Here is a 15,586-nt window from a genome sequence, read left to right on the forward strand (position 1 = left end):
GTCAATTTTGATTAAAACTCCCATTACAAAAAAAAGTCACTGTATAACATGTAAACCGAAAACATGAGAAATAAGTCATAGTACAGTATGTTGTCCAAAATTTTGGAAAAACGTCAAATCATAGTATGTCATCAACAATGATGAAAAAACGTCATGGTATAAAATGTCATCCGAAATGATGAAAAAACGTTATAGCATGGTATGTTGTTATGAACTCATGAAAAAAACATCAGTGTAGTTTGTCATCCTAAATGATGAAACAACATCAAAATGATGAAAGAATTTCATAGCATGTGAACCAAAATCATGAAAAAAACATCATAGTACAGTAAAGCATGGCATTCAAAATGATGAAAAAATGTCAGAGTATAGTCCTCATAGTCCCAAAGTACGAAAAAAGGTAATATTATTGTGCGTCAACACAAATTATGAAAAAATGTCATAGTACAGTATGTCATCTGAAAGTATGAGAAAAAGGTCATGTTATAGTGTGTCATCCAAAATGATGAAAAAATGGTGTAGTGGGTTATAGTATCTAAGCCGAAATCATGAAAAAAAAAACTAATAGTACAGTGTGTCGTCCTAAATATTAAATGATTTTTTTAAAAAAGGCCCGGATATAGTATGATCTCATGAAGAAAATATCATGGTATAGTGTGTTGTCCAAAAAAACAGAAAAACGTAAAGAAACGTCTAAAATAAAGTTAAAAAAAAACCATCATAGTATGTCTTCCGGAATTATGACAAGAAGGTAATATTATAGTTTGTTATCTGAAATTATGAAAAGAAGGTAATGTTATAGTGTGTCGTCTAAAACTATGAAAAAAATGTCACAGTATAGTATTATCTCTGAAATCATGAAAAAAACATCATAGTATAGTATGTCATTTGAAATGATTAAAAAAAAGTCAGTGTCTTCCAAAATTATGAAAACAAGATAATGTTATAGTATGTCGTCCGAAATATGACAAAAAAGTCAAACTATAGTATTTTGTCCAAAATAGCACAAAAAAGTCATATTATAGTATATCCTGCAAAATATGACAAAAAAAAGTCATAGTTTAGTATGTCATCTTTACTTTGACATTACTTTACCGATATTCGTTGATTTCGACAGACGCATCTGCCGATACTGATTTTACATGTTTCAGGACAACTTCACCTGCACCCCACCTCAACCTAATTGTGGCTTCTATATGATTCCTCCTGTGGGGCTCATGTACTGAATGTACATTGAAAATGTCCCCACAGTCTGTATAGAGGACGCTGATATGTTCCAGTCGTGATCAAAGTGATGTACTGCATGTGTGTGAGATAAAGAGATCCAGTCTGTTGTCGTAAATGACAAACTATGGGGTGAGCAGAGCGTCCGCCCCGTGTAGGCTGAGTCCTTTGCAGCGGCCCAGGTTCAATTCCGGCTTGAGGCCCTTTGCTGCGTGTCATCCCCATTCTCTCTCACCCTTTCTGTCACTCTAAAACTGCGCCATAATAAAGGCCTGAAAAGACAAGAAAAAGAAACCTCAAAAAAAAAATTTTTAAAAAATGACATAGTATAGTATGTCGCCCAAAAATCGCCAAAAACAACATAGTATGTTACGCAAAAATTGTCAGAAATCATCTAAATGACATGTAATAGTATGTATGTTATGTATGTATGTATATTATGCCCAAGGATCATCAAAAGAAACATAGTACAGTATGTCGACCAAGAATATGACAAAAAAGTCATACTATGGTATGTCACCCAAAATAGCACAAAACAATCACAGTATAGTAGGTCGTCCAAAATATTGCAAAAAAGTCATATTTCAGTATGTCGTCTAAAATAGCAAAAAAAGTCATAGTATAGTATTTTGTCCAAAATATGACAAAAAAAAGTCCTAATAAACTATGTTGTCCAAAATAGCACAAAAAAGGCATAGTAAAGTATCTCCTGCAAAACATGACAAAAAAGTCATATTATAGTATGGTGTCAAAAAGTTAGAAAAAAGTCATACAATAATATGACATCCAAAATAGGATAAAAAAAAATCATACTATAGTATGTTGTTCAGAATAGTACGAAAAAATCAAATATAGTTTGTTGTCCAAAATATGGCAAAAAGTCATTCTATGGTTTATCATTTAAAATGTGACAAAAGGGTCATAGTACAGAATGCAATCAAATATATGAAAAAAATACTATATGATGTCGTCCAAAATATTACAAAAAGTAAAGCTATAGTAATACCAATATTTTAAACACACCAAATGGCCCCCTTTTTATGACAAACTATTTAAGATACACAGAAAAAGTACATTAAAAACAGAGCAAGAGTGAAAAAGAAGTATAAAATATCAAATATTTATCTTAAATAATGAATTTCTTTTATCAAAACACATCATCCCATATATCACTACAGCCACTGCTTTCAAAAATATGTGAAGTTAGAGGCAGAACAAAGATTCATGAGAAACTGGGTCTAAAACACCTTTTAAAACATAACCAGATTAAATACCAGTGAAGGAAAAAAAACAATAACGGAAAAAATCCACCTGTAATCTTACAAAACACGGCTAACATAAAGCAGTCCAGTGCAGCAGTGTTTAATCACCCAAGGTTAACCTGTCTCATTCTGACACCTGATTGGCTATCTGCTCCAGCTGGCTGCTCTCTCTGGGGCTCTGCTCCGTCAGATCGTGGCTCAGCTGCCACACGCCAACCGTCCCGTCTGTCCTCCCCACCGCCAGCAGGTGAGGGTTCTGACGGTTGAAGGACAAACATGTTGCAACTTGGTCCGCAGCTCCCTGCTCGATGGTAGCTGCCGGCCTCAGAGCCCTGCGGCCCAGGTCGAATATCTGCACCGCGCCTTAGAGAGGGACGCACAGAGGGGAGAGTCAACTAAGACACATCTGTAGGACACATCTGTGGGACACCTTCAGGTACTGCTGCCTCATCAGATTCAGAGCTCTCTAATAGACTTTTTCATAGCCGGAGACATGACTGCGGTCATGAAAAACCTGGAGAAATCATGGCATTTGCAAATAGCAATTTCCAGACCTGGATAAGTTTTAGAAAACTAAATATACCCTGAACGTTTTGGAAAGGTCATGGACTTTTGTTTCACAAACCTGTGTATTAACACAAGATGTCAGGGCCTGTCAGAATATGAAACTCCAAAGATAATTTCTGTTTTTACAGTTTCTGGCTGTGATAAATGGTATCAGTTTTGGTGATTTTTAAATTAGAACATGCCCTCCAAACCTGCAGGCCCGTTGTTTTCTTCTTGCAAAAACACAGCAAATAGCAACTTAACAAGACGTAGCCCAAAATTGGCAAAAAAAAAAAAAAAAATAGAACTTACAAAGGGTTTTCTTGAAAACATGTCCCCTCATTTGTTTTTTGTTTTTTTTGTTTTTTTTAGTTTTCACCATTTTTCTAAACTAATTTTCAAGTCATTTTCTTGTCACCTTTTACTAATTTCTTGCAGTTTGTGGGACATTTCTTGTCGTGTTGCTAATTGTCTTTCCTTCAATGAATCCCCAAACCAAAATAAAAAGCATAAATCCCTCCATGGTGACCAAAAAATGTATTTTACATGCCTCCCCTTTTTTGCATCCCCTACCCTCTTATAAATAATGAACAGGCCCTAGATTATATATAAATATTCAGTTCTAATCCTGTTCTTTTTTTTAAGAAAAAAACATGCCTTCCAAACATACTGGCCTGTGGGTTTATTAGGCAGTAAAATTAATAAAAAATACGGCCATTTAATGTCGTATGACCCTACCCTAAACCAAAATAATAAGAATAAAAAGGGTTGAAGCCAGAATTGAATCCACGGCCGCTGTGGCGAGGATACAACCTCTGTATATGGGGCGCTGCTCTATCCACTGAGCCACCAGGCGCCTCAGAGGACATGTTTTAAAGACAACAAATATTGCCAAAACATTTTCTTCAAAAAAGATTTTAAAAAAGTTTTCTTTAAAAATCACCAAAACATTTCAAGAAACAAAAAGCCAATTAAAAAAAAAAAACAGCCATTTAAATTTGTATGCCCCTCACCTAAGCCAGAATAAAAAACATAAGTCCCTCCATGGAGCTTAAACTATTTTTTGAACTTTATAAATAACAAACATTCCCTTAATTCCTTTTAAATATTCTTTTCTAATCCAAAATTATAAATATTCTTATACAGTATCGAGTATCGATCTCTGTTTCAGAGAATGTATGGTCTTTCAAATTTTGCCTTAAAGTCCTGGAAAAGTCCTGGAAACATCATGGAAATATACAGGTAAAAACGTGTGAACCCTAAACATCTTCACTGAGTAAAGCACAGAACAGAGTGATGGCACATCTTTTTGAGGTTTCATTAAGATGTGATGAGTGAGTTTGTGAGATTTGTGTGTGATGGACAGACTGATGGACTCATACATGGCTCCAACTCCAGTTCTACCAATGTCTTCTTCCTGGTCTGAATCTGATGACCCAGCTGTGAAGCCACAGTTATTGATACATACACAAAGTGCTCATGCTGTACCTTGTCCGGTGGCTGCTGCAAAAACCAGCGGTCTGCTTGGAGACCACTGCACCTGAAAGACGTAGGAGTCTGCCACCCTGAGGGACAGCAGCGGGTTGGTCTGCAGCAGAGAGTGCAGGTGGACCAGACCGTCAGTCCCTGCGCTCACAAACAGGTTCCTGCACACAACAACACACACTGATGAGTCAAACAGCTGCTCATCTCTCCCGTATGATCGTGTGTCTGAGAGCAGTGACCTGTGGAAAGGGGAGCAGTGTATGGAGTGGACGGGGCCGCTGCGGGGCCTGAATGAGAAGACGGCCGGGGCTCTCAGCGTCAAACTGTGGCCTTCGGAGGACACGACAGCCGGTGTCTGGGAGGAGAAGGAGCAGCGGAGCAACAGGCCGCCCTCAGAGCCCACCAGGAAGGTGTCAGAGTCCCAGGGAGACAGAGCCAGGGAGGTGACACCCACAGTGCTGCTGCCTCGGGCCTGAGGGGGACACCAGGACACGTTTCTCACTCTGTACCAACAATGCAGCACACACAAGGAGCTCCGCAATAATTAGAAAATGTTTAAAATTTGACTCTTTTGGTTTTTTTGTTCAGTTTATTGAGCTTTATTTCCATTCATTCGTATCTGTGCTGTTGGCTAAAATGCCAACACATCAGGAAGTAAGAAAACAGACTTATTTTAAGGATGGATTGATTGATCATTTAAAAAGCAAACTCATAACCTACCTTTTCAGTTTGGCTTTTAATTAAACTTAATATATCTTTCGACCATTTATTTATACATTTTAGTCTGTTTCAGTTTTACTACTCTTACTGCATATCATTTTTTAAATTTTAACACATTTATCATTTTACTTTGTGCTATCATCCTTTCATTTACCTCTCATTTACAGTTTGAGTATTTTGTTTTTACTGCATGAAGCACTTTGTGTTACCGTTCGTTTATATAAAAAGTGCTACAAAAATGAAGTCTGATTGACTGAAGAAATCCATTCATTACAAAAAACACCATAACTGTTCAGATTGAACTTCTGTCTTTGTTCCAACATACTGACTCAGTAAATGGTATATGGACTGTACTTGTATAGCTCTTTTCGAATCTTAAGTCAGTGTACAACAAGGCACAACAGCACCTGCTCCTGCAGAGGAATCTCACATTTTAACAGCTGTATATAAATCATTCATTGAATCTGTGCTCACATTTCTTTCTTTTAACATGTCATTCTGGTTCAACTTCATCGATGTTAAGAATAAAACAAAGCTTTCCTAAATCATTAACCAAGCAAGTGAAACAGCTGGTAAAACCCCAACTACATTGTGAGTACCTCATACCCAAGGGAAAGTTAATCACATTACAAAAGATCCCACTTAGCCTCTGCAGAAGTCTTTAAAGCTGCTTTAAGCTCTTCACTACCATCAGGCTGCCTCTGTGAAGCCCCCGCAGCCAAGAAAAACACTTCAAAACTCCTTCATTTCAACTGCCATAAACATTTTAAAGAAAAGGGAATGTTACATAAACCTACATAAACACTGTGTCACTTTGCACACAATTGTGTATTATAATTTTTGTTCTGTCTAAATTACTGTATTTGGTATTTATTCTGTTTTTTAAGGAATACATGCTGTACGTTTATTGTCCGAGTTTGTTTTGCACTGTATGTTGAGCCGCATGTAAGACGATTTTCCGTCACAATAAAGTTGTCAGAATCTGATCTAAATAGCGGTGCCATTATACTGTGTGTGCCCTGTGTATGAGCAGAACGCCTCTCCTTTTCCTCTGTGGGAAGGAGCCATTAAAACCACTCAGACACAAGTGGGTCTCTCCCAGAGAGCAGGTTTAACAAAGTCTGAGTGTAACCCTAAACTCTGACTTGACTAACCCTGAGAGGGACAACTCAGAGTTTTGGGTTTCAGAACAGCTGATACAGGTCTGCAGAAGAGCATCTCTCAACCCACAACACATCAAATCTTGAAGCAGATGAGCTGCAGCAGCAGAGGGCCACAGCGGGGGGCCACTGCTGTCAGCTAAGAGCAGAAAAACTGAGGCTAACATTCACACAGGCTCACCAGAGCCAGATGAGTTTTGATTCTTATTTTATTTGATTTTATCTGATTTTATTTTATCCTATTGTGTTTATCGTTTTAGTGTGCTTCTGCTGTGTTATTTATTGTGCTTTTTGCCCTGTTGTGCAGCACTTTGGAAACCCTGTGTTTGTTAAAATTGTGCTATATAAATAAAGTGGATCTGATTGGATTTATTCCTGCTACGACATTTAGATGTTAGAGTCAGACTGTGGAATAAACAACATGAAAGCATGGATCCATCCTGCCTTGTATCAACGGTTCAGGCTGGTGGTGGTGTAATGGTGTTGGGGAGATTATTTTTCTGGCACACTTTGGGCCTCTTAGTACCAACTGAGCATCGTCTAAAGGCCACATCCTGCCTGAGTATCGCTGCTGACCGAGTCCATCCCTTTATGACCGCAGTGTACAAAGATACAAATCATCTCAAACTGGTTTCTTTGGACTCAAACGGCCTCCACAGTTACCAGATCTTGATCCAATAGAGCACCTCTGGGATTTGGTGGAACGGGAGATTCACGTCATGGATGCGCAGCCGACAAATCTGCAGAAACTGTGCGATGCTATCATGTCCATATGGATCAGAATCTCTGAGGAATGTTTCCAGCACCTTGCTGAATCTATGCCATCAAGAATTAAGGAAGTTCTGAAGGCAAGAGGGCTTCAAACTCAGTATGAGCAAGGTGCGCCTATTAAAGTGGCCAGTGAGTGTACAAAAAGTTATCTTTCTACACAACAATTCAGACAGATGCCTAGGAGAATACGTTTTGAGTCCATGTTACAAGTTTAATTTCCATAGTAATAACTAAAAGACTGAATCTGGACTCCCTTAAGCTGTGACACAGTATGTTGAGTCCCTGTCCTCATCTCTGACTGATGCTGTAGATGAACAGTTGGGTTTCAGTGGGTGTCTTCATCATGACGCTTACCTTGTAGCTGCTGTAACTGCTGTGGGGAACCTGCTGCTGGACTAAGGCGTAGGCCGCATTCAGGACAAACCTGCCCTGATCGGAGTCCACTGTCCACAACAGCAGCCGTCCTCCTGAACCAGCACTGAGCACCCCAAACTCTCCTTTCTTCTGCAGGGGCACCCAGGCAACCTGCAAACAAACACACACGACTTTAATCCACCAATCAGACTAATAAATCAAAGAGCAGTTTGCAGTACAGTGTGGCTCTTTGAGTCCATCTGTGTGATACTCACGGTGCTTTGAGATTCATTAAGTCAGGTCAATTTTATTTATAAAGCCCATTATCACAAATCACAGTTTGCCTCAGAGGGCTTTACAGCATACGATGTCCCTCTGTCCTTAGACCCTCACATTATCTAAGGAAAAACTACCCAAAAAAAGCTGTAACGGAGGAAAAAATGGCAGAAACCTCAGGAGGAGCGACTGAGGAAGGATCACTCTTCCAGGATGGACAGACGTGAAATAGATGTCATAAATAACAATTAAATTACAGAAGATGACAAAATGATATATAGGAAAGAGAGAGACAGAGAAGAGAGATTACTAATTGCAAGCCCCTCACTCATCACTGTATCCCATCTGCTTGGGTTTGAAAATTTCAACTTTTTCATCGGCATTATCTAATTTACAAAACCATTCTCGGCCTCTCGGCCAGCATATTTGTGTGTCTAAATTAAGCACAAAAATTAAACTAGCTCAGCTCTCCTTTCACAGAACTTGTCCTCATTGTCCATAGCTAGAGTTTGTATGGAGTTTGGTAAAAGAGCCTTTATGTATGATGCTCCATATATCTGGAATCTTCTGCAGAAAGACTCGAAGTTGCACTCTTTGGCTCCTCAAGACTGTTCCTGCTGCTCCGCTGCAAGACTCTTGTATGTCATCTTCTACATGCCACCGTCAGGGTGTATGTAAGGTGCTCTTTTAATTGTCTTGGTTTTATGGTTTACGTATTTTAACATACTTTTTAGTCCTTCCTTGTAGTAACTGTATTTTCTGTACTTTTTGTGTTTTACATTGTTTGTTTTAGAGCTGTATATTTTGTATTTTTATTCCATGTTGTCTGTGTAACTTATATTAGTGTCTGTCATAGCCAGAACACTCTTGAGGATGAATTTGTTTCTAGTTAAATAAATCAAATAAAATTTGCTGGCAAAAAAAAGTGCTGGCAAGTAGTTCTTTATTCTCCTTCTCCTTCGCAGTGCAGATGCCTGGGAGACAAATCAAGACAGCAGCAGACGACATTAGACTGATCTGGATTTTTAAACGTTCATACAAGTACCTGTAGTTTTGAACTGAAGCTGTTCCATTTTGTTCTGGTAGCTGTGCTAAATCATGTGCAGGCCAGTAAAGCTCTCCAGCAGCCCACATCTCTAATCTGCTCTCCGTGATCAGTGCTGTCAGAGGTGCAGCGCGCTGACTGGGAGACAGGAAGCAGGAAGCAAACAGACTGTGTCCTCTCACCTGGTAAACAGGCTCTCTGTGGCTGTCTGCTGACATCCCTGTTTGGACCAGCACAGGGTCCTGAGTCCGACTTGTGTCCCAGACCACCACCTCTCCGCTGTACAGACCCCCTGCAGAGACATTAACACACACACACACACACACACACAGACTTTACACTGATCTCTACTTAACAAGCGTGCTCAAACACACCTCAGTGAAAAACAGGACAACTTTAAAATCAGGTATATTCTGCTCTCTGCACGACTCAGAGCAGTTTTTAAAGGCTCATTTGCTCATCTCACCATTTTCTCTACTCGGCTTGTGAAAACAGTTGCTTATACTCTAAAGGATTTCCCTAGGATTTGTTATTTACAACATTTATTATTTGTTATTTACAACATCTATTGCACATCTGTCCGTCCTGGAAAAGGGATCCCTCATCATCCTCTACCGCTCTTCCTGAGGTTGCCTTTTTTCCCCCATTACAGGGGTTCTTTTTCAGGAGTTTTTCCTTGGGTGATGTGAGGGTCTAAGGGCAGAGGGATGTGGTACACTGTAAAGCCCTCTGAGGCTTGACTTGACTTGACTAAAAAACAATGAACAGTCTCAAACAAAATAATCCTTCTCTATCATCACTGATGATGCATGATTTTCCTTTATTTTCTTCTGATGTTGCTGTGTACGGGACGTTCCTGGGCACAGCTCTCAGGGGAAGACGGGACTTTATAAACAGGGAGCAACCAGGTGTCAGACCATAACCAGTGTTGTAGTGTAACAAAGTAATAATACTTTGTAATAATACTTTGTTTCAGTGCATTAGTATTTTTTGGGAGTATCTGTGCTTCAATTGACTTTTTACATTTAAAAACAACATTTGAAAACAAGTCCAATTACACATTTAAAATGTGTACTTTTACTGCATGACATTCCTAAATAAAATGTGTACTTTTAATGCACGACATTCCTAAATAAAATGTGTGCTTTTACTCCACTGAATTTCCTAAATAAAATGTGTACTTTTACTGCATTATATTTGACTTGTACAAAATAAGGAAGGAAGGGAGGAGGTGAAGGATGGATGAATGAAGGAATGGGAGAGAAAGAAAAACTATATTTTGTTCTTTGAATCCTTCCAGACCTGTTTATCTCCTAGTGAAATCAAATACATGTAATATCATCAAATGACTTTTGTTACATAAAAACAGTAAATGTCAGATACTTTAGTACTTTTACTCAAGTAATATTCTGAGAGGTGAGTTTAACTTCTACCAAAGTCATCTTCTGGTGAAATCTGTACTTTTACTCAAGTATGACTTTCAGGTACTTCATCCACCACTGACTGTAAGCAGCATCCAACAGTACACTAAAAAATCACAGTTACAGCGTTTTAAAAAACACACATAATGTGATGCAAAACGCCACGTGAACAAAGCCGGGGTTGTTTTTCACATTTCCCCTCATGATACTGTTTACAAACCGTCACCCACAATTCCAGCATGTTATACCTTCACTGTCCTCTGTGGCTCTGGAGCAGCTCTGTCAAGTCTGAACTTGGACTAGGAGACTTTAAATTTAGCAGAGGAAGCCCACGTTACACACTGGAGGTGTAGAGTTTGAAAGACGTACAGTTGCCATGTAGGGAGGGAAGGGTTAATCGGATGGTGATGTGAGCGTACCTGCGATGAGGGCGGGCTGCTCGGGGTGACAGCACAGGGCGCTGACTGCGGTGGGAACATCAATGACCAGATCAGCCTGTTTGGGGTTCAGGCCTCGGCGGTCCAGGTTCCACGTACAAACACATGACCTCTCGGTGCTCCAGTCCCCATCATCAATCCTGCCCAACAAACACACACTGAAACCATCTGACCACATGCTGAGCTCCTCCAGCTGTTTCCTACTGATGTGTGTCATTACTGAATAAGAGACTGATGCCAGGGGAAAATGTTGCATTATGCATACTACAGTGCATTTGTAGAAGAGTTTCAGCTTCTTTAACCCTTTAATAACTAGGCAAATTTACTTAATTTTTCTCAAAGAGGCAAGAAGCATCTTAAGAAGAAATGACCAAAATATTAGCAAGACGTTATTAAAAAAAAGCACAGAAAAAGTACCCGAAAATTAGCAAACCCAAACAAACAAAATAAATTGTCTTAAAAATGCTTGAAAATTAATTTAATTATGTTAAAAGAGAAAAATAATATACTATATATATATATATATATATATATATATATATATATATATATACACACATATATATACAATATATATATATATAAATATATATGTGTGTGTATATGTATATACTTATGTTATGTTTTCTGTTTTTTCTCCCCTTACTCGCCAACCCTCCAAAGAGAAAACAATCATGACAAACCTTATGGGTTGCAATGACACCAAACTTACCAATACCTTACACACTTAAAATAAGAAAAAATAAATAAATATTTGGATGTAAATTACTTTAACTTAAAAAAAAAAAGCAAACAAATGGAAAACAAAAAAATAAAGAAACAAAGGAAAACGAGAAAATAACAAACAAACAAAAAAAAAACACACACAAAAAACAAAGAAACAAACAAGGAGGCACAGTTGTTACAACCAGGCAGGGATGTCAAAGAATCAATATAATTCAGGAGAGGTCTCCAATGTTTTTCAAAGGAATAAAGGGAACATTCCAGGGAAAATCTAAGTTTCTTAATATAGTTTTCTGGAAATATTTACCTAGCTTTAAAAAAAAAAAGAAAGAAATTGCTAAATCTGCAAAATTCTTGTCATTTACGGCACATTTCTTACCAAGTTGCTCATTGCCTTTTTCCCCTTACTTTTTGAAGAAATCAAACCAATATGCTCAGGGCTCAAAGGGTTAACATAATATACAGTACATACTGTGTATTTAGACATTAGATAAACACCAACATACCGTCCATAGGCACAGGCAATAACTGAACCTGTGCAGCTCCAGGACACAGCGGTCACATGAAGACCTCTGTCCTGTGCGCTGGGATGTTGGAGACAGTGCAGGCAAGACACCTGCAGGCATGGAGGGACAGGACAGTGTCATACATGGGACTCTTCAAGAGGATCAACCCCAGCCTGTGTTCAGAGACCGACTCTAAATTATTCAAACATCATCAGAAACACTCTCGGATTCTTCCTTGGTTTACAAATCTGTTACCTGCCTCAGAAATCACAAAATTTGATGTTTGAAACATTTCTCACCAGCTGACTGTGATCTTCCCAGTTCACCTGGAACTCATCGAAGGCGTGACTCCTGGCATTTTTCACCAGCTCTCTGATGACCATGTCCTCAACCCGCAGGATGAAGTCTTTCAGGCCGGGCGGCTCCGGCTTGTCGTGGTTTTGCTGGAGGAGCTGCTCTGTGTCCTGCTGCTGTGGCTCCGTCTGGGTCCAGCTGATGGAGGCTGACACAGTCTGGACCTCAGCGTCAGCACTGAGCAGCGCTCGTGTCTGACAGCCTCTCTGAAAGACCAGCAGATATAAAGACCCTTCAACTCAGGGATGCACATCAATCATATAGTACTTTCAATAAATTTGAACTCCACAATGAATTAAACAGGTGTAGTGTTCATGGTTTGTGCTTTAACAGAGGCTACATGTGTCATCACTTACATTTTTAAAACATGTTATAGGTGAGTGAATCTGTACATTTTTAATGCACTTTTTTTTTGCCAATTTTGTAATATTTCGCTCTCTATCCTTACATTTAAACATTACTTTTCAGGTTCACTTCCAATTTCTTGCAATTTGCTTATTGCCTTTTCCAATGTTTTTGAAGATAATTAAACATTTTTGCTTAGGTTTCAGTACTTGTGAAGGGCGTCTGAATGCAGCACAAAATACCTGATGCACATGAAGGTTTCACAGGGTTAACAATAAGGGGATTGTCAGCAGTGTTCCTCAAGGTCTTGGTATCTTTATGTGGTATTTTGGGGGTTGGAGTTGCTGACCATTTTTATCAACTCTTGAGATGGACAATTGCATAAATTTTGCACAAAATCTGTGTAACAAATAGATTTTTAGATTTAACTACTCATGAGACAAAACTGAGCATGATAATGACTTTCATAAACTCTCATCATGATGTTCCAAGCTTCTGTACACTCTAAACTTTGTATTTAGAATGGAGACCTAACCCAACACAGTGCGTTACAGATTTATGACTACAACAGCCTGAAACTCAGTGCTGAGCTGCCTCTCTAATTAACCCTCGGGGTCCCAGCTTTAGTTGATGTATAGCACTTGACTTAATATTTCCTTCTAAGCATCGAATGTCCACCCCAAAAAGGGCAGAAATTGATCAATGTAGGTCTCCGAGGATTAACGCAGTGTAAACTTACACTTAGTATTGTGGTTACATTCCCGAGCAACACCTGAACGTTACATTTATCCACTAACTAAATTTTCAGCAGCTATATGCATCATTGCGACTCATGTTAACAGAGAACTTTGGGAGCTAAGGTTGCTCAAACATACCGACTCCTGCACAGACTGCTGAGAAATCCTCCACAGAGATTGGACACTCACTGGATCCAGAGACTCGTCAGTAAACATGCTAATGCTAGTAACTTGCTCAGGCTAAAGACAAAATAAACGACAGTACCATTAATTATCTTGCCCGTCGTTAACCGCATTCGGACATTTTTGACAGAAGAGAAACAGCGTGGCACCGATTAACAATACATTCATGCGTGGCTCTTCTCACGCAGCGAGCTAGCTCAATTAGCTGGTTTCCAGCATTTGAACGTTTTTAGCATTAGCCATTTCCCACAAAGCTTGCGTTACCTTGGTTACGGAGAGACCTAGAGGCAAGAGAGAAATCCCCTATCCACTTCCGCCTTTTATCCAAGGAACTTATAACATATTTTATAGGTTTCTTGTCTTTATCCAGGAAAAAAAGTATTACCTTTAATTATTAAAGTAGAGTTTTGACATAGACCAGTCAAATTATTGTATTTAAATTAAGCAAATTATTCCGTTTCCAGCATATTTTAAGTCGTAGCTAACGGTGTTGTAATAATATACTTCCTGTATAGGCCGTAGGCTTTAGACTTTCGTCTTTACTGAGTATTAGAATAAAATAAATGAAAGCTACAGTTTAAACGTGTCGCCTGCTCCGTGAATTGAGTGTCCGTCTTATTTTACAACATGCTTTCCTTAAAATATATGACATGTTACACGTAGGACACAAATTTCGAGTCACCAAACAGTCCTTTTGAGATTAGCAGGAGCCACTGAACTGCAGACACGATGAGGAGGCTGAAACTCTGGCCTTACTTGTCAACAGTGGTCCATGTTTTGCATTTATTATGGATGCAAACCACCAAACTGACGTTTTATGGGAGAGAGAGAACTGGTGTAATATATTAGTAAGATTCAATGAGACATTTGTCTGAAACCTCGCCAGTATAATCGAGGTGCTGCTGACTGTTAGCTGACATTGGAGTGTCTGCTTGTTTGGGGCCTTGTGCGCTGAAACACTGTTTGCAGCCTTACATTTTCCTACGTTGATGTATATGTGATGTCTGCCATCTTTTGGTGGGAGAACTGCATGACATGTTTTATTTCAACAATATGATTAGAGAGATATATCGTAAATGATGTGATTGATCACAGAGGGAACGGAGGAATGTTGGTAAATATTTTAAGAATTATATTTATTTCTTCTTTCTTCTTCTGTGGGCAAATTGGTGCAATTTTCTTTCAAAAACATCGAAGAAAAAAGGCAACAAGAAAATTGATAAGAAATGTTAAGATTGAGAAAATTAGTTTTGAAAAGTTAGGGGGAAACTATACTCTATATTTGTAATGATCATAATTGTATATTGAAGATTATATGCCCCTATTATATAAGTAATTACTTTGACAATTTTCTTTTATCAAACTAATTTTAGGATTTCTTTTTTGCACTTCAAAAATCGTTAGAATTTGACTAATTTCTCCAGTCATTGCTCCATTGCCCTCTTCCCGTGTTTTTGTTTTAAGCAATCAAGCCAATTTTCCCAGATTTCAAAGGGTTATCAACCTTTTAGGGCCCACTTTAATGTGACACACACTCCAATCGCTCTGTGCACAAAATGTGCTTTTCTAAATCAAGCTTTAAAAATATTAATATTATTTGATACTGTCACAGTTTCCGTCTTTTAACTAACATCAGACCTAATCATAAATATCAAATATTCATTTATTTTTAGAATTTTAACCCTCTAAGTGCCAGGCTTTTGTCATGATGCCACTATGCTTTTAGATGAAAAAAAAAAACTTTTTCAATATGCTACCTGAGAAGTAGATTTTTTTTGTTTTTAAATCACAGCCTGGGATATGTTAATTAGCAGAAACATTGTGACAGAGCGCCTGGTGGAAATAGCATGTATTTTCTCCTTATGCCAAATGGGGTAGAAAATGACATCATCCAATGAAAAATAGTCAAAATGACAAATTCCAAGGCAAAAGTCCAGAATGACCCCCAGAAATAATACAATGCATGTTTTTATGCTTTGATGGCTGTGGGATCAAAAATGTCAGTCTGAATGGGTTTCAATGGAGCATTTTTTCCCT

The 15,586-nt window shown here is 38.5% G+C and overlaps 1 protein-coding gene across 4 annotated transcripts; it reads right to left on the bottom strand.

The window, feature by feature from the left end:
- Window positions 1-2,235: 2,235 nt before the first annotated feature.
- dync2i2 (dynein 2 intermediate chain 2) lies at window positions 2,236-13,858 on the bottom strand. Of its 4 annotated transcripts, XM_088071354.1 has the most exons (10): window positions 13,814-13,858; window positions 13,505-13,606; window positions 12,230-12,490; window positions 11,931-12,040; window positions 10,684-10,841; window positions 9,026-9,135; window positions 7,523-7,693; window positions 4,757-4,989; window positions 4,521-4,678; window positions 2,236-2,849 (listed from the first exon to the last, which is right to left on the bottom strand). In XM_088071354.1, exons 2-10 carry the CDS (start codon window positions 13,580-13,582, stop codon window positions 2,611-2,613), a joined length of 1,518 nt encoding a protein of 505 aa, XP_087927480.1. In that variant the 5' UTR covers window positions 13,583-13,606; window positions 13,814-13,858; the 3' UTR covers window positions 2,236-2,610. The 4 variants fall into 4 exon arrangements, with proteins under 4 accessions (XP_087927480.1, XP_042365682.2, XP_042365681.2 ...); XM_042509748.2 differs by lacking the exons at window positions 13,505-13,606; window positions 13,814-13,858 and adding an exon at window positions 13,632-13,805; XM_042509747.2 differs by lacking the exon at window positions 13,814-13,858 and having other exon boundaries at window positions 13,505-13,805.
- Between the last annotated feature and the right edge of the window lie 1,728 nt (window positions 13,859-15,586).

Source organism: Plectropomus leopardus, chromosome 20 (assembly GCF_026936395.1).
Source record: "Plectropomus leopardus strain MGB_pleo_1.0 chromosome 20, ASM2693639v1, whole genome shotgun sequence".
Classification (NCBI taxonomy): Eukaryota; Metazoa; Chordata; class Actinopteri; order Perciformes; family Serranidae; genus Plectropomus; species Plectropomus leopardus.